The 24438-nt window shown below is 40.3% G+C and overlaps 1 protein-coding gene across 7 annotated transcripts in view; it reads right to left on the reverse strand.

Annotated features, from left to right (window-relative positions):
- Positions 1 to 204: 204 nt before the first annotated feature.
- LOC137108399 (mitogen-activated protein kinase kinase kinase kinase 4-like) overlaps positions 205 to 24438 on the reverse strand; it is a 31505-nt gene continuing 7271 nt past the window's right edge. The window contains exons 3-32 of one of the 7 annotated variants that reach the window (XM_067492911.1): positions 20660 to 20716; positions 16712 to 16837; positions 16432 to 16542; positions 16251 to 16341; positions 16028 to 16158; positions 15871 to 15925; positions 15706 to 15784; positions 14216 to 14391; positions 13996 to 14068; positions 13672 to 13882; positions 13364 to 13525; positions 13025 to 13111; positions 12053 to 12511; positions 10774 to 10926; positions 10107 to 10388; positions 9339 to 9439; positions 8916 to 9043; positions 8595 to 8686; positions 7311 to 7489; positions 7030 to 7138; positions 6346 to 6636; positions 5107 to 5224; positions 4577 to 4747; positions 4260 to 4403; positions 3708 to 3842; positions 3505 to 3605; positions 3249 to 3398; positions 3009 to 3168; positions 2744 to 2883; positions 205 to 2658 (exon numbers count right to left, since the gene is read on the reverse strand). In XM_067492911.1, the coding sequence (XP_067349012.1) occupies positions 2575 to 2658; positions 2744 to 2883; positions 3009 to 3168; positions 3249 to 3398; positions 3505 to 3605; positions 3708 to 3842; positions 4260 to 4403; positions 4577 to 4747; positions 5107 to 5224; positions 6346 to 6636; positions 7030 to 7138; positions 7311 to 7489; positions 8595 to 8686; positions 8916 to 9043; positions 9339 to 9439; positions 10107 to 10388; positions 10774 to 10926; positions 12053 to 12511; positions 13025 to 13111; positions 13364 to 13525; positions 13672 to 13882; positions 13996 to 14068; positions 14216 to 14391; positions 15706 to 15784; positions 15871 to 15925; positions 16028 to 16158; positions 16251 to 16341; positions 16432 to 16542; positions 16712 to 16837; positions 20660 to 20716 (4356 nt within the window). In that variant the 3' untranslated portion in view covers positions 205 to 2574. Of the gene's footprint in view, positions 2659 to 2743; positions 2884 to 3008; positions 3169 to 3248; positions 3399 to 3504; positions 3606 to 3707; positions 3843 to 4259; positions 4404 to 4576; positions 4748 to 5106; positions 5225 to 6345; positions 6637 to 7029; positions 7139 to 7310; positions 7490 to 8594; positions 8687 to 8903; positions 9044 to 9338; positions 9440 to 10106; positions 10389 to 10773; positions 10927 to 12052; positions 12512 to 13024; positions 13112 to 13363; positions 13526 to 13671; positions 13883 to 13995; positions 14069 to 14215; positions 14392 to 15705; positions 15785 to 15870; positions 15926 to 16027; positions 16159 to 16250; positions 16342 to 16431; positions 16543 to 16711; positions 16838 to 20659; positions 20717 to 24438 lie in introns of all 7 variants that reach the window. The other 6 variants (XM_067492905.1, XM_067492909.1, XM_067492908.1 and 3 more) reach the window with 6 other exon arrangements.

Genomic DNA, 24438 nt, shown 5'->3' on the forward strand with positions numbered 1-24438 from the left:
TTAAAAGACCTTCAGGAAAATACAGTAATTCCCATAGTACACACAGAAAGGACATAAATTAGAGAGGCAAGGCAAAGAGACATTCAGGGGAAAAACATGTCACCTGGCACCTGGGTGGTAGAAAACGTTTGATCCACACTGCCACACAGCCTGGGGCACACTGTGCACTATGGAGGATGCAGAAAAATCAGTGAAATCACACTCTAGGCTTGTTTAATTTATAACGTGAGCAAAGGTTGATTATTCCTGTACACAAATGTCTAAATGATAGTACAAAAAGGGAATAATATAAAATACAAAACAGGGGGAAACGTCCTTAAAATAAACCATAAATATTCATATTGATGCACATTGGTTTAACAAAACATTTGCTTCTGTAAACATTTTCAACATAGGGTGTGCATTACCATTTAAAAACCACTGCAGTCGCATACGTATTTGAAAGGTTACATAATAAAAATTGCAGAAAACAAGACTAAAAACAGAGTGAGTTAAAAATATGCCACTTCGTTCACCCTGCTTGAAGTGGTTTATTAACACTGCTATTAGAACGTTTGATTTTTTTTTCGCCTTCTTTGATTTCACAGGTGATCAGAGTGAAAAACATTACGTTCTAATGTTCTGCAGCTCTCAGAAAGTCCCTCTTTTCACACTGAGGCACCACCTTTACTGAGAGCAGGACCAAAGACTCGAGTTTAGGTGAAACGTGTGAAACCTTGCAGATTTGAGTTCTGTTAGCAAGTTCTTCATTCATACATTCCCACAGCCGTAGATTTTTTTTTCTCCTTACAGTGAACTTAAATTTAATATAAAGTGACAAATCTTGCCTTGTCATTCAGATTTCAGAGGATGAGTGAGGAGGAAAAAATAAAATTCAATTGAAACAAAATTCAATTCTGGGATGTAGTAAAAGGAGTTTTGATGTCATTTTAGTACTGAAAGGACTGGTGAAAACTACATGTCTGAGGCCAAAATGTCAGAAAAAAAAAAGGTCCAATGAATTATTTGGCTGTTACAGACTCAAGTGTCCCTAAAGTATAGAAATTATTTCCTTACTCTGAGAAAAGGCTTTAGAGCAGTTTTAATCAGCTTGAGACCCTTTGAGGGCAGCCGTTTAGCAACTACAGTCTCCAATAAAATACAGTTGGGTGAATATGGGTGTAATCTGTGCAGACAGAGGATCATAGTTTTCTCCTCTCAGTGGAATTTGTCTTCAAAGCTTTTTCTCAACCCACTTAAGCGACATCTATGCACACTGCCTTCATTCCCTTACTGTCACAATTGCCCACTGGCCTCTGTTGCTACGTTATTGGCCACGTGCTACTTTTCCATGTCTAATTCACAGTTTATTCTAGCCCTACTTGTTAGTGACGTTAAAGGAAAAATCCACCTAGAAAAAACAGCCATTTATAACGAGTTTCAAAACTGTGTTTGTATTACTGAGAAAAAAAATTCAGAGTGAGAATAAATAGGGTGGATTTTTCTTTTAAAACCAACCTATAAATGTGTCTTGTGTCCTTATGCTTTATTCATGTGCAGCATGTCATAAAAAATATACAGTGTATGAAATATTGGGGCTACTTTTGTCGATAACACCTAAGCAACATGCTGTCATTAACACAGCTACCTCTGCCCAACATAATCTAACATGAGGCAATGTGGTAAAAGTCGAGTATCTGTTAAACCCGGGACAGTATGAAGCCCACAAGGTTGGTGTAGTTAGTATGTACAAGCCGATATCCAGTACCCTGTTTTCATGGATCTATTCAGAAGGTCCCTTAAAAAAATCTTCACTTTAACGAGGAGAAAGGCAAAAAAGTGAAGAAACGTAGGCAGATTTACAAGTCAAGCATTGTTAACTGGAGGAAAACTGGCTGCAAACTAGTGTTTAATGACATGCTTGACGTGGAAATCTATTGTGGTGGGGACAGGACTTAGTTTTACCTGAACGGGACGTGGACTAAACACAGCTACTAAAAAAACTACACTCAATGTGTGACTGGTACAGCATTTGCCCTCTCAGGTACAGTAACAGCCGTGTTTAGCCTCTGCTTATCGTCCCTTCAGGCAAACACACATTTGTAACATGCTCAGTGTTTCCTCCATTCACAGACGTACACGATGCAAAAATTTACTATGACACAAAGATTTACCCTCAACAGGCAACAGATCCCACATCCAGCAGAGGGAAGAGGAGTGGGCTCAAAGGTTTGCAGGGGTGGGGTAAGGAAAACCTGGAGGTTCGTGTGTGTGTGTGTGTGTGTGTGTGTGTGTGTGTGTGTGTGTGTGTGTGTGTGTATATGTGTGTGTATATGTGTGTGTATATGTGTGTGTATGTGTATGTGTGGGTGGTAACCCCCCCCCCCCACCTTTTTTTTAATACATGATTACACTCCAGTAGTTTTTTGTTTGCCTGAGCAGCTGAGATGAAGTTGGTTCCTCCACAGAGAGGCTTCTCTAGCTCAGGCTCAAGGCTGGTCTCTCTTCATCACTGTTGGTCATGCTCACAATTGTCATCTGTTGGTCACTGATTAGGTATGGTTGTCAGGGTTGGCTTATGCAGTAGAAGGTAGACTACCAGCTCATAAGGGAGGTGCGTCCTAAGGTCATGAAGTACACCTGGCTGGCACCTCCAGGGCGCACAGATGCAAAGAAGACCTTACAGACAGAAAACAAAGTCAAAATGAACTGGATAGTGGCATGAAAGAACAAGGCAAGAAAATAAATAAAAACACACTCTCACCTTGTCATTCCTCTCACAAAGAAACTTGAGTCTCTGGGCTCTCTTGTGCATGAAGACACCATCCAGGTGTCCTGTCTCCACAGAGCGGATTTCTATGGCCTTCTCACCCCAACCCATGATCTGGTTTGACCTAATGTAGGCTATACAGACACAGAGGCAGATAAAAGTATGATTGTGGTTGCACTGCACTTTATTAAAAATAAAAGTCAAACTGAATTGCTTCCTGGAAGGAATTGTCTTGTTTTTATAAAACTGTCCCGCTCACCCACTGAAGTTGGCATTTCTCCCCACTGCAGCACCACATCCTTGGTAATGCGTCCGTAGGTGTTGACATAGACCCCCTCATCCTCGTAACACACCAGCAGCTCGATCCCATCCGTGTTAGGCAAAATAATGATGGCGTGACACTGAATGCTTGTCTGGATCTGAGGAAAGAAGTAAGAAAGTTAGAAAAGGAAAGAGCATGAAAAACAATGTGTGATCGATTTCTTTGCTCAGATCTTACGTGCGTGGGCAGGTAGATGTCGTAGACAGCACCAGAGTCCACATCAACAGCATGGAAGCCTGAGCAAGAGCCATAGATGACCTTTAACCTCTGACCTTCCTCAACTGTCAGGTCAACTAGCAGAGGCTTGTGCACCAGGTCACCAAAAGACTAAAATTGGCAATGAACAAATGAGTCAGTCAGGTAATTTAGAACAGCAGCAATTAAAAAATAAAAATTAAATTAAAAAAAATAAAAATCTCAGAAAAATGCTTACCTTAAAGGCCATGAATTTGTGGTAAGGTTTGGGTGCCCAGGCATACACCTCAACAGAGTTCTTCAATGCCAGCACCAAAAATTTAATTCTCTCATACTTTACTGGAATGAGAAATAAATGGTAAATGGTAGCATTACTTAAAGTAGGGTTTAACAAAAATTTGTCAAGTTTAATTCTCTCTCAGTGGAATGTTTGAAACATACCAACTTTGTAATGGACGCAACCTTCCAGGTCACCCACATTGACCCAACCCTGCTTCTTCTCCACCTCAGGGTCATTGTGCAAAATCTTGTTTCTGAGCCATGAAAGGTAATATACTCGCAGTTTGTTCTTTTTACCTGAAGGAGGGTGGAGGCAGAGTTTTATTAAGAGCTTAAATTTTTATAAATCTATATTTTACAACCTTCTAGTCTCAAATGTGCACTGGATTTCTAACAAAATAAAAAAAATTCATAACTTGAATATTTATGTTCAGTAAATGGTAAATACTTTTTACCATTATAATTTTAACCAAACCGCTTTACAATGTTGTTTCTCATTCACACACACACACACACCGATGGTGGTGGCTACCATGCAAGGTGCTCACCTGACCCACCGGGAACACTTTGGGGTTCAGTGTCTTGCCCACGGACGCTTCGACAAACAACAAGGAGGGACCATTGTTGACCCACTGACATTGTGTTCCATGGACGACTGCCTTACCAACTGAGCTACAGCTTCCCCAGTAGCCATAAGCAGTACATGCACTGTACCTGATATGGTGACCAGAACATTTAGTCCCTCCAGGACATCCATCTGTTGGATGCGTCGTCGGTTGATCAGGGGGTAGACCTTCCCCTGACCACTTCTGTCCAGCAGCATCAGACCACTCTCTGTGCCCACCAGCAGGTTCACACCTGTAACACATTTATACATGCAAACATACCCACATCCATACATATCCCACTCTAATAACTGGGTTTAACAACAAAGACCCTACAAGGAGTACCTAAGCCAAGACTGTCTCCCTATTAAATCAAGAAAGTTTTCCTTTACTATAGTCAAATTTGGTTAGTTAAGACAGACTTACCCCAGAGTGCAGCACACAGGATCTCAGAGTTGAACCTCTTCTTGTACTTGCGAATCTCTGGTGTGTCACTCGGTGGGCGTGTGTTGACTGGGTTCACATTTACCACTGAGCCTTTACGGGATGGGTCTGACCTCAGTGGGTCTGCCAGCCGTCCATCCTGCCCAAATGCAGCTGAAGTAGAGAGGACGTAGAAGTGGTAGAGGTCAGGCATTCATGAAGTTTACAAACAACAAAGTGCCTGAGTTGATCATGTGCTGATGTGAGTTTATCTTCATTTATTTTTTCAGTGAAGGTGGTAACACTTTTACTTGTTACGACATTTTCTAAAATTGAGTGCATGGACCTATGCTGCAGACAATCCCATTTGTAACACTGTACATAGCACCGTCTTTAGCAGTGTTAGAAGAGCAATTCAAATCTTTGACGAGAGTTTTTACCAGTCATAAAATCCCTGAAAAATAAAAATCCATCCTTCTGTCAACAAGGACCTGAAGTAGCTTTAGCATTCACTCAGCTTATTGTAGACTCACCCATGTTGTTGAGAGAGCTGTTGCTGGATGGAGAGATCTGGAGGAGGCGTGGGTCGATGAACGGAGTGAAGGAAGAGGAAGACTTGTGTTTGGACATGGAGCTGCTTTCTGACTGGGACTGAGAGAGATTTAATACATTTAGAAAACAGAAATTTTAAAAGTATTAAAAAGCAAGAAACTTTAAAATGAAGTGAGGAGCCCCTTTTGTGCCCCAGAGGGGGCTCAAAAAAACAACACTTAGATTAACTGCACAGAATAAAACTCATTTTGTTTACAAACACAGGGAAAAACTAAGTTGGCAGTTAAATTCGAGTTTATGACAAAATGTGAAAGATGATGTGCAGCAATATTAGTTATTTTGAAGGTGGTAAAAATATTAGAGTAATAAAACAACATGAGCGAATACAAGAAATGTGTTGATGGAAACAAGAAATTATCCAAACACGTGCTGCTGTGAAGCATCAAAGGAAAAAGCAGCTCCTAATAAAGTGCAGACAGAAGAGGACTGTATATCCACCACCCAAGAGGCATGCTGTTTGCCACACAGATGTGTCACACTAGAAAAGAGGAATTAAAATATATGACAATCAACATTAAAAATAAATGTGATTTTGTATCTGGAAACAGGTTAAACAAGAGAAGCTGGCACTGCAAAACACCATAAGGCGTCCCATCACCCAACACTGCTAAGCCTACTCAGTTAGACTGGCTGTACTTATGACTAAAAATTTGTAGTTCACCCCCAGACATTCCATTTTTAGCTTCCTCTGTGCCATGAGCATGTTGTACCACCAGGAGGTACCATTGTTAAGTGACAAAGTGCAAAGCAGTAGACTGCAGAAGGGAAAGAGTTTGCAGTGGCTCAGAAGATTCAAACCAAGTGTCAGCCAAGCCAGAAGGGGGCAGTGGAGAGCCAGAGAAAAGGGGCAGGATAGGGCACAGAAAGGCTCAGACAAACAATCATGGACTCAGCAATAGGTATGTACAGACTTGGAGATGTTTGCTACAAGGGTGAATATGACACAACCTTGCATTTGGTTTCACAGCCAAGGACAGGATGGCAATATTAAAGAGATACAATCAACTGAATAAATAAGAGTCTATGGTAGGCATCTTATACTTCAGCAGTAAATCATGAGCCATCTTGTCCTGAACATGGATGAAACAGCATGTCCAAGCCTGTAAACTGTACCCATCCAGTCTTCAGCTGTTTGTCTTGTAGATGTAAGGGCAACATACCTCTATAGCAGTGAGTTTGTCCAAGGGGTTCTGTGGGGACATGGCAGGACTGGCAAGGCTAGATGAGGGGGGAAGGGAGGAAAAGGATGAGGAGGAAGGGATGGTTGTGGTGGAGGAAGGGGAGTGATGGCTCTGCTGGATAAGGTCTGGTAGGTGGTGAATGCGGCCTGCAAAGCCGTTTTTCTCTGGAAGGCTGTAGATGGGGAGCTGGGGCTGGCCGTGGCCATGACCAGAACCAACCGAGGAAGAGGAGGATGAGACATTGACCAACTGCTTTAAGTCAACGGTGCTCTGGAAGCAAGAACAGGCACACTTGGGCTCAAGCAACAGGTGGCGAGAAGGAGGAGGCTGCTGCTTCACTACATGATTTACTCCTGTCCCACAACAGGATCCTCTCATCCAGACACCATACACAACATATTCTTTAAATAAATGTTTTCTACAGATCAGTGATAGAGTTTAATCTGATGTATTGATTTACCCATCTGCAACTGTAAAATGTGAAGCACCAAGTTTATAATTGCTAAACAAAAAAATAAAGGCATTGTATCATAGAAACAGAGAAGAAACGTTGTGGTGTAATGAGTGGATAAACAATAGATAATGAAAAAAGAAAATGACACTTCAACAATATGCGTAGAAGATGCAGTTTTAATAAGTCAGACACCCGTTTCCTCATCTTACCTGTCTGATGACCAGCGTTCCATCCTTGGAGGGTGTGGTAGCTTGGTCGCTCTCTGAGTCTTCAACCAGCATGGTCTTTGCAGACTCTATCTCCCCATTACTCAGCTTTCTGCAGAAAACACAGAGATATATAATGATCAGAACCAGACCAGCAATGATGGTCATATAGGCGCCATCCAACATTATGATTTGTCTGACAATGCAAATTGTTCATGATCAACATTTTAATATAATTTACACACAAAAATGAAAGCCACAGATGGTGGGTACAGTGGACCTACCCAGCCCTGGAGTCTTCAGTTCCTGAGGTGGACTCTTCTCCCGCCTCCTGGTCCACCTCCTCGTCGTCCTCCTCATCAGTGGTGCCTGACTCCTCACTTGAGGACGAATACTCAATGACCTTGTGGGGAGGCCGTACATCGTCTACTGCACGGAGCTCATTGGCCAGAGCAGTCAGGTCCTGAAATGAACAGGAATAAATATTTAGAAAGAGGCCGATACCAATACTTTGGCAGAAATCTGGTTGTCTTGCATGGTTCTTTAACTTTCAAACATTGGTGTAAGTCAAATACCAAATAAGATGGTGTAATACTAGGATTTAGTGCTACATTTTAATACTCAAAGAAATTTTAAATCACTATTACATGCTTTCATATTTTAGACAACAGAAGCCTTGAAGTTATCCCTCCTCACTTTGCAAAAACTTTCATAGACTTAAATTCAGCAGCCCCAAATCTATGGGTACATGTAGTAAGAAAACCTCTGCACACTTTGATGTTTGCATTGGTTATTTTATCCATGAAGTAGCTGAACTACAACTACTGCAAAGTCTAAAGTAGAGCAAATTTGGTCCTGGAACTTAATTTTAGAGAGAAAGGAAAAAATGCCACTTTGAAACTATGCTTATAAAGAGGTCACCTTTTTAAATCTAGATGTTACACCATGCTGCCATTTACTTGTTTTCACCAGTGCATTGTTAATAGGGTCAGTGACAAGCAAGAAAGTGAGAAGGAATACTCCCAGATATGTTCAAACAAAGCCAGATGAGATTAAGAAACATTCTAAAGAAATAGCAAAAGTCTATTTGCATTCAAATGTGATCACATTCAAATTTACGCTCAGTGAAGATTCCGCAAAAGATTAACCCCTATAATGGCATGTGTTTTGGTGACGACAAGCAATAAACTTAGAAACAATTGAGCAGGCATAAGAAAAAATACCAGCAGAAGGCAATCGCATTACAAGCAGGAACTGGTGGCAGAACTACTAAGAGTTATTACATTAACCAAACTGCTTTTTTAAAATCACAATCTTTATCGTATAATGCAATGAGTAATGGTTCAAGCATAGCACAAGTGGGATTTCATTTAATGGGCTTACCACATCACCCTAAGAGGTTCCCAAACAATCCCCAACCATTGGACTCATTAGAAGTTGCACAGACCAGACGGTTGAATAATTAGAGTATTTGAAAATAGAGAAAAACAAGTGGAAGAAGAAAAAAAATGTTTTCACCTATTCAGCATCAATTAAATTTAATTAAAACTTGTTAACAGTGGACTTACAGCTGGTCGAGTAGGCCTGGCAATGTTCTTTTCATCATGTTTTTTGGGAACAATTTCTGGCCGGAGAGGCGGTCCTTCAGATTTAGAGGAAGCTTTGCAATAAAAGGAAATAACGTTAGCGAGTCGAAACAGAACTGGGCCAGGATAGCCTCTGCAATAATCTGCAACTGCTTATATTGAAACTGCACAAACCTCACTAGAGCATGAGCAGATAGCACAGTATGGTATATAGTGACGAAGGTGTTATTATACTAACAATCATAATGTGCTAATACGCACTTGGTAGAGTTAGTGAAATGAGTACGGTACCAGGGGACTCACAGCGGGGTCTGAAGCGGTCCCCAGGACTAGCCTGGGAGCTGGAGTTAGAGGAGCCAGAGGAGCTGCCACTGCCTGGCCTAGGCTGGAGTTTCTCTACTCTGTCCCACAACGGGCGCTGCTCCACATTACTATCACAAAGAACATTACATTAAATATACTCCGTGGAAACAAATTCTAAAATTATTCATAGTAGAATTTCTTTTTTAAATTTTGCATCAATCTTTGCTACATCTGTCTCTTCTCTACAGTATATTCAAATATCTCAAAAACAGTGCCAGTTAAACATGTGCTGGCAGTGTTATGCTAATATTATGCTCCAATAGAAATCTTTTCAGCATAAATTGTTTAAATGTGTGCAAATTTAATTTAAAAACAGCTTCAAAATGCATACAAAGAAATCTTGTCGAAGGTCTCTTTGCTTACCTGCCAGCATTCCTCTGTCCGCCCTGGTTGCTGGGCTGTGACGGCAGAGGGGACTCTCGACGTGACAGTACTGGGGACCTGGATGTTGTCCTCACTGGCACCTGGAGAGGACACATTTAGAGGTTCTCACAAAGGACCAGGTACATGTGTGATCCTATCGACTGACATCCAGAAAAAAAAAAAAAAAGAATTCTAGTACATTATAATAGTACATTTACCACAAGTGAGCCTTTACCATATATTATGAGATTCATGGATTAACAGACTGCACTGCTGCAAAAATGTGTTATCAACATGGTTTTTTTTTTTGTCCCTTCGGCTTATCCCATGAGTTCAAGGTCATAGTCGCGGATCATAGTCCGCATGTTGATTTGGCACAGGTACAGATGTTGGGCAAAAAAGTCAGCTGATCTAAAAGTGAAGATATACAACTATTTAAAGCTGCACAGGAGAAATGTAGAAATCTTCTTGTGATGTAAAAACAATTAATAGAAAAGAAAAAAGAAATAATCATATCAGAGAGTCACGCCCGTTATAATCGGCCCTACGTTCACTGTTACTTTGAACTAAACGATACAGAGGAAGTTTCCTAATATTAATGGGAATACAACTTGCACTTGTTGTATTTGACATAATTGATCAAATTTTAGATTTAACAAATGAGAGTGAACACAGGCAGACACAGTAAAGACAGGGTAAGAGTAATGAGTGGCATGAGAGAAGAGTCAAGAACAGGGCGGAAAGGGGTGGCCATCATTAACTCCTTACCTTGGGAGGCACCTCCTCGTTGCTGGCCAGATGTTCAGCCCTAGTCTGGGCCTGAGGGTGGTGGAGGGGAGGTTGGGGCTGGGGGTCAGTGCGTGCGGGCGACGGATGGTGGTGGTGATGATGGGGGTCCTGGGAGCGCAGGTGGAGTTGTGCAAAACTAGTGGTCACACCGCCGGGCTCGCTGAAGGACTGGGAGCGAGAAACCACAGGCGGAGGAGGAGGAGGAGGAGAGGGAGCGGCACTGTTGCTGCTCTTTAGAGCAGCCAGGTGGGACCACTGGACCTTTTAGGGAGTGAGGGAGAAGACAAGAGGAAGAAGAGGAGGATGAGGTAGATGGTGGAGGTGAAACAAGCAGGCAACACAGTGAGACATGAGGAAAGAGGTATGTGGCCTTTCACATGCATGTGTTTAGATCTATGTGGATACAAACAAACAACTCAACTTTCACTCAGATTCATTCTTAGGTTGTAAATAATACAAATACTTACGCAGTTCAACTTTTTGAATAATATGCTTAATTGTATATAAGCGGACGCACTTACACATCTTTCAGTTGCATATATACACATACAAAACAGACCCAGACTAAAGCGTGCCAAACACCAATAACGAGTACACTACTCCAGCAGTGAGTGAGACAGACAGCAAAAAAAGACACAGAAATTACCTGAGGCTCCATAGGCCGGTGCATGGCGGAGGCCTCAGAGGAGGAGCCCCCATTGGAGAATGATTCAGAGGAGCGGGGAGGCAGAGGGGGTTGCTTGGGAGGAGGGGCAGTCTGAGGGGAGCCCTGAATGTTCTTACGGTACCGCTCATCAGCCTGAGATGGGGGAGGATGATACAGGAATGAGGGTCAGGAGAAATCTTTTAATGGTTGAACTATAACGGAGAATATCAAGTTGAAGGGAACCATTTCTGAATTTGACAGGTGGCATAAATGTGTACATTGACATTTACATAGTTTTTAAGCTTGAATTTAAGCTTCCTTCTGTTTAATATGGTTCCCATCTCCTTGATTTTCCTGATTTTATGTTTGCTTAGGAATCCCCTGTCATATTTAGAAATCTTTATATTTAACAGGGGGTCAAAAGTAAAGACTCCTGGTGAAAATAAAATTTAACATGCTTGAAGCCCATTTAAGGCAGCCGTACAGACATACGTACATGTGGACAGAAAGGTGGAGACAGGACTCTTCAACAAATACATCTTTGAATTTGAATAGTAAAAGTAAAAGAATGATCACTGTTAATCAACACAGAACAGCTCTGGTGAGGACCGGGAGACGCTGCTTCTGTGTACTGCATGTTAGTTTGGGCCTCAGCCATCCACATGCAATGGCCCAGTCCACACACATTTAGAGTCAGAGCAGACATACTGAAGAATGTCACAGGTTGAGCATTCAAGATCAGGAGAAATTGCTAACAATTGTGGTTTTGTTCTGAACTAAAACCTTCCAAGAGAAAAAAAATGAATGAAGCACTTGAATTATTCCTTATGATCGAACTGGACTCAAATTACAGAAAAGTGAAATTATGGGGGAATAACATATAAATCAAAGGTTTGTGTAGGCAAGTCTGGAATCATATTATTCCTATTGGAAATCAAAAAATATTTACAACTGAAAACAGATCTCTATCTTGTTCAGTCTGCTCAAAGTGTAAGTTAAGACAAAAATATTTAAAACACCCTAACAATTTTGGTTAGTCGAGGAGGACAGTACTAATCTAAGAACTCCTCACTGGCTGTAGGCTGCATTGTAACAATGTAGTTAGCACTTTGGAGTAACACTAAATGTCCAAAATATAAAACACAGCATTAAATGTAACTGTGGGCTAAAAAATATTATTTATCATAATGGTCACTGAGGTTGCATTAAGAGAAGCAAGAAGAAGGTAGAAAAAGCAGGCTAGAGACAGTGGGGTAGGCATAGCCTGGACGAGGTTCACCTCTTTGATAGCCTGAGGAGGATGACTGACAGGCTCAGCAGGCCTATCGGGCTCCCAGCTTTCTGCCTGGGTAGGGGTTTCAGCCTGAGAGGGTCTAGGGGAATTAGCGAGGTGACTAAGACAGGTCTCATCTGAGTCAGTCTTCTCTAGCACACCTGCCTGAGACTTGATGTTGTCTGAGGGAATAGTTTGAGTGGCTCTAGAGGATTCATGAGAGCCTTTCGTTACAGAAACAACACTGTCAAGGACCTGAGCTTGAGGAGTTGTCGTAAGGGCTTTGTCAGGGGGCAAGGTGGATGTCTGTGGAGGTTTGCTGTGGTCTGAAGGGAGTTTGTTCCTGTCACCAGGCTGCTGTTTGGATTCATGCTGTAGTGACAGCAGGTAGACCTGCTCCTGCTGCAAGCGCTGATGGAGTCGCTCGGCCTTGCGCTGATCTTCCAACTCCCGCCACTTGAACTCCTATTGCAGAGTGTGGGTTTGATTCAAGGTGATAAGAGTCAGGCAGACTTTGTTGCCTCTCTTGACAGTATTTTTTGTCACTTAAAGCATTTCTATCTTGTGCTCTGCAGTATGTAAAAACACCTTTCAATCTTTGTTACAAAGATAAAACAGTACAGGAACTACAAAACTGAAAAACAAATTTTATAATAAAAAATTAAATATGCTAGCAAAATATTTGCTTGCATATGGGTTGATGTATTTAGTGTGATGCCCGCAGTCACATGAAAGATTTGGCATGAATTGATATCAAATTTAAGCTCTTGCTTAGAAACACATCAGTCACTATAGAAAAGTAGTTCTTCACATCCGAAACCCCTCAGGGAGAAAATATGAACACATCAGGGACTAATAAAGCTTTTATCTTGAATGCATACACTAAAAAATAAAGTTAATATCCAGTGGAAGGTTAAAAGTGTCTGTGTGCGTGATTGTATGCATCTATGAATGTATGTGTGCGCGCGCGCGACTGACCAGCAACATGGCCTGTTCACGAAGCAACTGCTCTTGCAGCATCTCCAGGTGTCTCTGTTCTTCCTCCAACTGACGTCTGATATACTCCTATCAATCAAAGCAAAGGCATACAAAAATAATTAAGACCAGAAAAACACTATTCACCTTTTAACTGCTGGTTTAGTTTTTTGAACTAAGACATTATTTCTTTTTGTTTTGTTGTTTTTACTCCTTCTGAATAAAGTGCAATCTTAGCACAGCACATAAGTTTGTATTCTTAATACATCGTGTCTTTAATCTTGGTGAGTTCTCACTTAATTTAGTGAAGATATTCGAAATGAAAATAATTTTAAAGCTAACCTGTTCACGATCATTCCTTCTCTTCTCATCCTCGGCCCGCCGGCGTTCCTCCTCTTCTTTACGTCTACGGTCCATCTCTTCAATACGCCTCTTCTCTTCTTGCTCACGACGACGCTGCTCACGTTCCTGTTGCCTTCTCATTTCTCGTTCGCGTCGCTGTTGCTATGGGTACATATGAAATATTAAAAAGAAGAAAAAAACCTCAAGAAACCAATTATTTACAGCATTCTAATCTTTGTTTGCAACTAATTCTGTCATTAAACTGACCGGAAGAAAAAAACCAAAACAAACCCTGAACATAATTTTACCTCTTCCAGCCGCCGCCTCTGTTCCTTCTGCTGCTCAATGCGTTTCTGCCTCTCGGCCAGTAGTTGGCGCTTGTACTCTTCTTGCTCCCGGAGCTGCTGCTCCTGGAGAAGCTGCTGGCGACGAAGTGCCTCTGATCGTTCCTTATTCTCCTGCTGCAGGCGAATGAAGTCGCGGCGCAGAGTTGACTCACCTGGTACGTTGACAATCGAGCTGGGTGAAAGATCATATTGGGACAGAAAAGTTAGATTACACTGGATTCCACCTAAAATATATTCTGATAAGCAGGTAAATCTGTTGGAAATGGTGTGGCCATTAAATCACACCTGGGTTCTCCTTCCTGCTCTGGAGGATCTTCTTCCTCCTCCTCACTGCCACTGTACTCATACTCCGTTTCATCTGAGCATTGGATAAACGAACAAGTCACTCAGAATCACTCAACATATCTATAAATTTACTGGAAACAGGCGTAGAGCAGGCATTTTTAGTGACAAAAATAAAAAGTTAGCAACTACTGTAGCAGGTGAAGATATAGAGGAAACACACCCTTCTCTCCCCTCTTCTTTTTGGTCCGGTCGATGTGGTCTTTGAGCTGTATACGGACTTGCCTCTCGTTAGGTTGGTCCCGGATAAAGGGGTGCTTTAGCAGCTGCTCTGTTGGAGGACGTTGTGTGTAGTTCTTCACCAAACAGCTTTCAATAAAACTAAAAAACTTTTTGGACCTGTAGATATTGAAGAGAAAGAACAGAGAAGAACAGTCAAAGAAAGACAATGGATAATAGAGTGAATAACACGCAAATCTGACAAAAAGGGGATATTTGACTTTTGGGTAAAATATATGGAAAACATAAGATGTTTATGCTACAGTGATAGAATATCATGAAAGTAGGGCATTTAAGTAGAAGGCATCAGTGGTGGGTGTACCACAACAAAAAAGTCAATGTCTCAATAACCTGTCAATTGTTAGGTGCCATCTTGGTCTCATGATGTACAAATGTGAACAGCATGACAGCATGATGCAGAGGACAGTTTAAATACAAATTGTCATTTTTGTTAGAGAACAGCATGTTATGCAATAAGTACTGAAACATCAAACAGTAGGGCATATGCATTCAAAAGTTTAGAGAAGGTCAAATTAATTTCATCTGTAAGGGTTATAATGCATTTTAAGTGAATTCTGAAAGTTCACCCCCATTTATATTGGGACGTTCTTTGACAGCAAAAAAAAAATTAATAAAAAAAATAATAATTTCATATAATCATATTGCCAGACTCAATGTCACTGCTCGCATTGTAAAGACTACATGAATCCAGTTCCTGGCCTGTGTATCTGTCTGACAATGGGGGACACACGCAAGAACGCACATACACAGAGAGGCTTCGAAGAAGCAGCTTGGAGAAATTTGCACTTCAGTTGTATTCATACAAAATCATTTCTGCAGGGTCGTGTGGATGTGTGACCATGTTTTTTGTGTTTTACAACCGCTATGTTACTAAAGCGTTTGATTTCTCTGATTTATGGATTTGGTATCTGCTACGCCGCTCCCTCTCTTCATTCACTCACAATGTCAATCTACCACTGCTCTCACTTTCACCAAGCTATGGAGGAGGGGGCAGTTAAACGATGCATTGGGAAAAGGATAGCCACAGCCTCAGCTCTCATTCCTATTAAAAAAATAAATTAAAAAATGAAAGGCTTGAATTTTTTCTGCAGTGTCCAGCACAGCGCTGCAATGTGTGCCAGGAAGGGACTGAGCTTGCCAGAGCAGGTGTATCACAGATGTTCAGCTCAGCAGCAAAGCGAAGGGAAAGTCAGAGCTCTGGACTCAAGCCTCTGTAGATCCCTGATCTAAGGTTGAAATCAATATAAAACTTCACAGTAGTACACATAAAAAAGGCCAAGCAGGACATCCACTGTTAAAATACTGTAAAGTAAATTATATCAGGATTTATTAGTGTAAAAAGAGGATGAAAAGAGAATGGACAAAAATATTTATACATGTACACAGAAAATGTTCTTTGTGGGTGTTACTCACCATTTTTTAGATTTGAGCCTTGGAGGAGGGTTTCTTGGAATTAGGAAGAGTGCACGCATAGGGTGCATGTCACAAAGCGCTGAATGAAAATGCAAATACATTAATTACAATTTAAGAGACAGAACCAGCACAAAAGGACTAGCAGTAATCAAAACTGGGACTCACGTGGTGCTCCTTCAGCCATTTCTATAGCTGTGATACCACAAGACCACAGGTCACTCTGCAAAATAGGACGGAGCAGACAAATTAATGTGTTTGCAGGTACAGTACTGCTTTACTCAAATATAAAATGTGAGCTTTTAAACTTTTTAGAGGCTCTTACTCTATAGTCATATGTAGCATCCGGGTTCTCATCGCAAGCAATGACTTCAGGGGCCATCCAGTAAGGAGTCCCAATGAAAGTGTTTCTCCTCCCCACTGTTCGATCCAATTGAGCACTGACACCAAAATCCACTGGAGAGTTTAAAAACAGTATTCACAGTCAACAATGTTTACAGACTTAGTCCTTATTATTATTCATTTCAAAGGAGACTGTGGGCTCTCACCTAGCTTGACTTCAGCATTCTCAGTCAGCAGGACATTTTGGCCCTTGATATCACGGTGGATGACATGGTGGGCATGCAAGTGGGCCAGACCCTGAATAGGAGAGAACCAGAGACAAAGGATATAAAAGACAGACTAGCAGAGAAACAGTGGAGAAAGGAAAGGAAAGGAGAATGCGCTCACTCTAAGGATTTCTCTAGAGATGTAGGCAATCCAGTCTTCTTTCAGCTGGTTTCCCTTGGTGTTCTTCACCAGGTCTGTGATTGAACCAGCACCACAAAACTCCATAACCAACTACAAAACAGGTACAAAACACAAATCATCACATAAATCAAGCATACTCGACCAAGAAAAATACTAGAAAATGGTACAGGCTTAGTGAGAAAAGCAAATGTATACTGGCTGCAACATATTTTGCTTCCTTGCATAAAAATTAAGTTACTAAATGCATTTGGAGTCTTACCCATAGCTGGTCATCATGTCCCGGGGGGCTTTTCTTAATGAAAGCACCATAGTAGGTGGCAATGTTTCTGTGATGGGAGTACTTCTTCAGCATATTGATCTCCAGTTTAATTTCTTCCTCTTCATCCTAGAGATACAAAAACAAACAAACTAAAAATTAAGGAGGGTGTCCCCCTCCCTTTGTCTGATAACTCTTGTCTGGCCTTTTATCATCTTTTGGCCTTGACAGTTCATTTTCCCTTTCAAATCATTTAAATTTCTAGACTCATGGTAAGTATCAAGCTATGTGATAACGAGCTGATGCGGTTATTGTGCACACCTGGTCTTATTCATGTCTAGGACTATATAATAATGAATTATGAGTCCCTGATTAACTGGCAAATGTTTCCTTTGTTTAAGGATTAATGATGCATGAGTTTGTCATTGTGAGTTAATGTGTATAGTAGCTATTCTTATTAATCCCTTGTTATAAAAACAAAATATACATTAGATTGACTGCAAACGCCTCATAGATACTTTACATAATGTCACAGTCAGAGTTTTTTTACATGCTAGGATGCTACATGTGTCTAGGATGACTTGATGGATAATGGAAAAAAAAACAAGTAGTAAAAAGATGGCTTCAATAAGCAAATGTAATCTACAAATGGACAATACAATCATGAAAAGTCCTGTAAATGTACAATGTAATGGGGAAATTCGTTGGTTAAAAACACTAACTTATTACCAGAGTGTTTACTGTCTACTCTTCTTATGAGTGATGAACCATTTCCGTATCACATCTTTACAAAATGTCCTATCAAGCCACAGTGCTAACTCCCTTCTTACACCCAGTAACAACTAATCAATGAAAACAGTGACACATTAACTGAACTCATGCAGGGATCACCTTTCCAGTGGTTTGCTTTATGGTTAAGTAGCCTTTCTTATTGAAATTACAGTGGGAGGAGGGGGTTGTTGTATTATGCAGCATTATAACTGCATTATATTATTACTTCACTTACAACCAGGAAGCACAGCTTAAGAACTAAGGATGTGTTACGATGTGTGTATATTACCACATTGTTGGATGTGCTATGCATCACTTAGAGCAAAATGGCAGTTGGCTGTCTTTGCAGGCGGCCATACTGCTGCTGCATGACTGGTTTGAGATGACGTCAGCCTTTCTGTTGTGTGCACCCCCCTCTAAACCTCTCTCCAACACCTACCCCTTTCTACTGTGCAGATGTGGGATTATCACACACCCGACTGTGAAAGCCTCACCGCCACAAGTCACATGGTGAGAAAGAGATAGACACAATCATATGGTGATGAGTGTCAGAGAGAAGGGGAAGAGGAGGAGGAGAAGCTTTGGTCAACTGACAGTGCAAAAGGATATGAAAAAAAAACAACTAAATGTTGACATACACTGATTTATCTGTGGAACTATGTCAAAAGTAATATTCATACATCTTCCATGGACATGGAATTTTCAGGTTCTTGTAGGGGAAAAAAAAATAAAAAATCAGTTTGTACTCATGTTTTCACCAATATGATAAATTTAAACAATTCTGTTAACAGGAACAATGTGAACACGGTAAAGCTAGAAGCATACATTTTGGAGTACAACAAAAAGCATTTAAATATTGTGTCCTAAACCAGAAAATCCTCAGAACTGGAAATCACTTTAATATAATAACAAATAGGGGCTCATAGTAGAAAGGGATCCATTTTCAACTTTAGGCCTATACGACAAATATGAGGAGTGGAGGAATGTTTGGATTAGAGAATGTGGGTCAGAAGGACACTGGACAGGCCAGCGTGCCTGTGGATGACCTCTACAGCAAGCACAGAGGAGAGAGTAGACAAATTGTGAAATTACTTGATTGACTAAATAAAGCTACAGAATGTATGTTTTTCTTATTAGTGGAGAGCTGTCAAGAGCCTCCTGTGACACACACACACACACCTAAAGATTTTTCAGTGACTGCATTTGCATGCACTTACTTGAGTGACCAAGGTATACTCCGACAAATCAGCTTTCTCTGTTAATCAGGGAATTGCGTTTACATGCACGTACATACATGTATGTTTGTGTCACAGCAGATAGACAAACGCAGGTACCGGAATTTTAAAAATCTGATGAAGAAAGTGACTTATTTAGACTTCTACGAGGCACTTTGTGTTAGTTACATTTTCTGTCAAGTCTTAGGTGGGCTATGTTTGAAAGTGTAGCGCTGCCGCGCCATTAAAGATCCTTGTTTCATTCAGCCTTTTACTCAGTCAGTTCTGTCAGCAGCATTTTGTTAAACAAAAATTACATATTGTATCTTAGAGGCTAAAGAGTTTAATAACTGAGACAATAGAAAAACAAACATTTACCTGTGTATAGCTATCAAAAATAAAGGCTTAGTTATAGAATGATGTATGCCATGATAGCTGTCGAGCAAGTTTTGTCTTTAAGGGTAACACTTATCAGTCAGTGTTACTATACTATAGTGTCACGTACTATTAACCAAGCTCTGTCCTATGGCGTTCTGTTTCAACTGCAGCACTTGTTTCTACAAGATATGGTAAAACAGGTTCACCTTATTAGGTCCAGTCTGCTGTGAGTGACAAATCTTGTGCATTCAACAGAAGCACTGTTGTCACTACATGTCTAGAAGGCACGCCTAGTGTATGTCACACAGAACAGGAAACTGTTGGGCAATATTCTCTATACTGGGTAAACATGATAACAAATCAGTATTAGTGACTCATCATGACATAGGCTTATATGAGGAGTGGCAGCAGGCAAGTCAGGACATAGTCTTAGTCAGGCTCATGGTGATCACTGCACCAGGGTACAATGTTTAGATGTGCCCTGTTCCCCTCTAGATGTATTTGCTTCCCCTGACAAAATGAACTCAAGTCTCAGTCTCTGGAAATTGTACACATGGGTAAACTGCAATTACATGCATATTCCATCCATCCCTATTATAGTGTGTGGGTGGTTGCCCTTGCTGGCCTTCACTTCTGCCCTGAAACCCTCTCCTTTGTGTTCCAGTGTATGTGCATGTGTGGTTGTATGCCTTCCTTCATCTGCAAGCAGCACCTCCCACAGCTGAGGGCAGCTTGCTAGACGCTAAATGACGCACTTCATTCAAAAAGCATCCTGTTGCCTCTACCCTTTCCCTGCCATTTATTGTGAGGGGCAATTGGTAGAGAGAATGGCATTTTCTTCTCTGTAAGCTCATCTGATGAAATGTCTATAATTTTAATATTTATTAGACAATCAGGGTCGCCACAGCGGATCATTGTCCGCATGTTGATTTGGCATAGTTTTTAACGCCGGATGCCCTTCCTGACGCAACCCTCCCAAATTTCTACTGGGCTTGGACCGGCACTGCACACCTGGGGTTGGGAATGGGCTATTAGGGGGTTCAGTGTCTTGCCCAGAGACACTTCAACATATAGCCGGGAACGGGGATCGAACCACTGACCCTGTGGTCTTTGGCCGCCCATATTTGTTAGATATCATAAATTAGCCTAATTTTAGCCACAAGCGTTTGGTTAGAGATAAGTTAGGTGTTTATTTATTAGAAAATACAAGCAAACAAATCTAATATATCCAAGCACTGTATTCCCAAAGAGCATCTAACTGAGTTATGCTACACTACAAATCTTTAATGTGAAGCTGACCAAAGCTTTAAAATCCAAATTTCAACAAACATATATACATACATACATAAATAAATAACACCTAACTTATCTTTAACCAAGTGCCTGTGGCTAAAATTAGGCTAAATTATGATATTTAGTCAATGGAATTCTATTTGTTTTTAGAATTAAAAGCAAAGATTACAAGTTTTACTTTTCTGCCAAGCAATCTTTTATACCACATTATGGTGTGCCTTAATTTCCGATTGACTCATCTAGCTTTGCAGAAACACTGATGCTTATGCTGAAACAACACAAGGTTCATTTTTACCTCTGTGACATCCATGACCTTGATGGCAGCCAGCTGTCCAGTCTTGACATGTCGTCCCTGTGAAGAAACAGCAGAGATGAGCTTTCACACTCCACATGGCAAACTCATAGTGCCACTATTAACTGTCAGCTGGGGGAAGGTTAACAAGCTAAGGAAGCTTGTGCCTGTGTGTACAAGAAACAGAATAAGCAATTCCAGTGTAGAATTATCAAAGAAGTCACAGATTTAATTTTGTAACTAATAATGACTCACTTTAATGAGAAAACAAACTGAAGACACAAACCTGTATATTTTACACTATATCTTCTGAAATTTTATAAACAAACCAATCAATTAAATGACAACATAACAGACAAGATTAAATGACAGCGGAAATATGTTAGTGGCCGCCTTGACTGTAATGAACGCAATGGATTTTTTAATTGTTCTCATTGCTAAAGATTTCCAGACACACATGTCCCACAGCCTATATGAACTTACTATAAAAAGTATATGCCAAAGATTATCATATTAGAAGCTTTACAGACCTAACATTCCCAGACATCTCTGAACCCCACTGCCACTCTTTACATAAACAAATGACTAAAATAGAGCCCTCTCTACAAGATCCCTCCCACCCCCAACTTAGAAGAGATAAAATATGGGACGTTTTTGGGAACGACCTAAATGGGTACGGGTATTCCCCTTCTTCTACAGTAATACTGTGTCTCTTTGCTAGCCACTACAGCAACATAACTGTACAGGATCTGTGCACGGTCACATAAGGAGGACAGATGCAAGTGCTCACAGTCACATAAACTGACACACACTTATGAACACCCCCCAAAAAATTGCCCCCAGCCAGTGCATGCCATAGTCAATTGTAACTGTATGGATTATGATAGTAAAAGCTATGTAAGGTTAAGGGCCTCCTCTTTTACTGTGCAAAAAGGGGGGGGGGGGTTAATACTTTACTTTGATCCCATGGGTTGCCACTACAAAAACAACTCTGAAGCTGACAATATGGCTGTCAGCTCCCCACGAACTAGCTGGTAGTGCTGATGCAGCCCACTTTTGATGCAGCCCACTAGGTTTTAGGTGTATAAAATGAGACTCAGCAGTCTCCCAAAGTCAAGTTGTAGCAATAGAGTTTATTGACTGACCCCGTTAGTTACTTTCACTGAGGTGAAATATTTGGTCAGTTAACTGATTAATTGAACAGAAAAATTGATCTGCAACCATTTTTGCAACTGATGTTTTAAGCTACACAATGCCACTTTTTTAAGAAGAAGTACCACATTCCTTCTGTTAAAAGAGAAAAGTTCAATACATCTGTGGATTTTACTTGCTGGTTGTGGCTAACATTAGCACACTTTAGACAAACAAAACTATATAACTAACATTACTGAAGTAGTTTGCTGACTTTATTCTCTGCTTATGCTTCTAGTCCTACCGTATTCAGTTTGGCAACTTAAAGATGGCATCGGTCAAGAGAATTACAGTAGAAAATAAAATGTTGGGCAGCACAGTATTAAAACATCATGTAATTCGTGCTTGTGGGCACAGTAGGTGCTGTTCAGCAACAATTACATTGGTAAACTGACTTGTATTTTCCAGTTCAGTTTAATACCTTTAGGTTTTGTATTTTTAGTGGAACAAAGCAATGGGAGGAGCAAAAATGTAATAAATTGAGAAACTACTCAGAATATTAACTAATGATGAGACGCTTTATTATAAGCAATTACTACTAAATCATTTAAGTTCTCAACAAACAAGCTGAACACTCAAATAGTACTCAACAATGTTCTGTATTTATAATTTTTGTAAAAGGACTGCAAATTGTAAGCATAATGTCACTGAATGAATCATCATTTTGTTTGTACCGACAAACCCAAACAGTCAGCAATGACTCAGTGCTACCTTTCCCCCCTATTTCAGCTGGGGGCAATGTTGTATAAAACTGTGAAGCTCACACCCATCTGCAGGTGTAAAAACTACACCTGCAGATTTTAAAGAGAGTCACATTTTAATGTCAGTATCAGCTGACTGGTTTATCTATCTAAGAATCAAAAATAGCAAAAAGAAGAGTTTTGGGAACCAAAGAGTCAAAAGATACTGCTCTCCAGTTACCCTCCTTTATCGACACTACTGTGAAAATAATGCAGTTTTTATTGTGCTTGCTTTTTATACAAAGCCACAGCCACAGAGAAGCCTCCAGATAACCCCCTACAATGTCATTAATCTCTTGTTTTGGCTACTAATAAACCAAACCTGTTCATTCTTACAAGTTTACATGTGAGTGTTTGGATAATGTGCGTAAACATATGACAGTGGAGCAACACTTGTCTGTTTACATAGGAGTGACTGATGATTTAAACGTGGTTTGGAACGGATACCAGGAGGTGAGTATATGCATGTGCCTTTGTTTCTATTATTATTGTTATGTTTTCTTATTCTTTTTTTATTTTTATTTTAAAGTAATAGACTGCTGGTCCTAAAAGCCCAGATCAGCTCAGCTTCTGGGTGGGTTATCTAGGTCACAAGGTTACTGCATTTTGATAAAACAAAAAAACTGGGTTACACAATGTTAGGGCATGAGTTATGAGATGAGTGCCAGGACAACACACAAGTTCCCTGGCATAATTTTATCCCACGTCAACATTTTCCCGTTGTGCAAAGAAAACATTCAAAAGTTACTTTTGAAATTAAGTTACAAACGAGGTGCATCAAGACAAATTAGTGAGGCAAGATTTTGGAAAGCTATATTTTAAGGAAGGATGCTGTAGTTTGCCCAGTTGAGCTTACAAATCTACTTATAACTAGGTTATTCGAGAAGACATTGGCAAAAAGAATCATAGAGAAAGCCAAAGTCAACATCTGGCCCAGTGTATTTCTCAGGCATATATTCTCAATGTAACTGAACTATATTTTAAAAATTCTTTTTTCAGTTTAAAGAATATTATTTTATGTAAATGATTAGTTACTTATCAAAATAACCACAGCTTTAAATTTCTTTCTCCATCTATAAAATACACTTTTCAGAGTATATAACATTTAATGATTTCTGACATATTTGTAGTTTAAAACAAACATGTCAGCAACAGCCTCTGAATATTGGATGAATAAGGAAACAGAATTCTTAGTCTTGCTGCCCAAAGTTACACACTAAACACATGCCTTAATGAAAACCAAGGTTTTCTGCTGACAGAAGTGAAAGAAACCGTGTCAAAAATTTAACACATTTGGCATTGGGTCCCAAGAAGACGGGGCAAGTAAATAAAGTATTTTCTGACTGACCTTAAAAACAATGGGTCCATCAGGACTAAGCAACAACATACTTTTCTATTTTAACTGGGCAATTGTTTTATAAAACAAAATCTTTTCATTAATGAATAATCTGTTGTTGTTGTTTTTTTACAATTAATTTAACCCAAAAACAAACAAACAAACAAAAACACCAACAAAAAAAATAATAGGAATGTGTATTTACTAAGAACCAAATGTTTTCTGTAAATACCTAACTTAAAGGATTAATCATTTATTTAAGAATGTAACTGATTGTTACATTACCTGTCATTGAAGTAAATGACTTATGGAATTGGCTCTATTCCTGTGCTTGGGCCCCCATTGACGAAGACCCCTGAACATACATGTGTCAATCACAAGACGGCTGCAGCTGGGCCCCCTTTAACACCCTGCTAGGCGTGGCTGATGAGGGGTTATCTCAGGCACTGAGCTATCACTCAGTCCTCCCTGGCTGCCTCCTCTCCACTCCTCCATCACAGCTCCTCTTAACCATG

This window comes from Channa argus, chromosome 23, assembly GCF_033026475.1.
Source record: "Channa argus isolate prfri chromosome 23, Channa argus male v1.0, whole genome shotgun sequence".
In the NCBI taxonomy this organism is placed as follows: domain Eukaryota; kingdom Metazoa; phylum Chordata; class Actinopteri; order Anabantiformes; family Channidae; genus Channa; species Channa argus.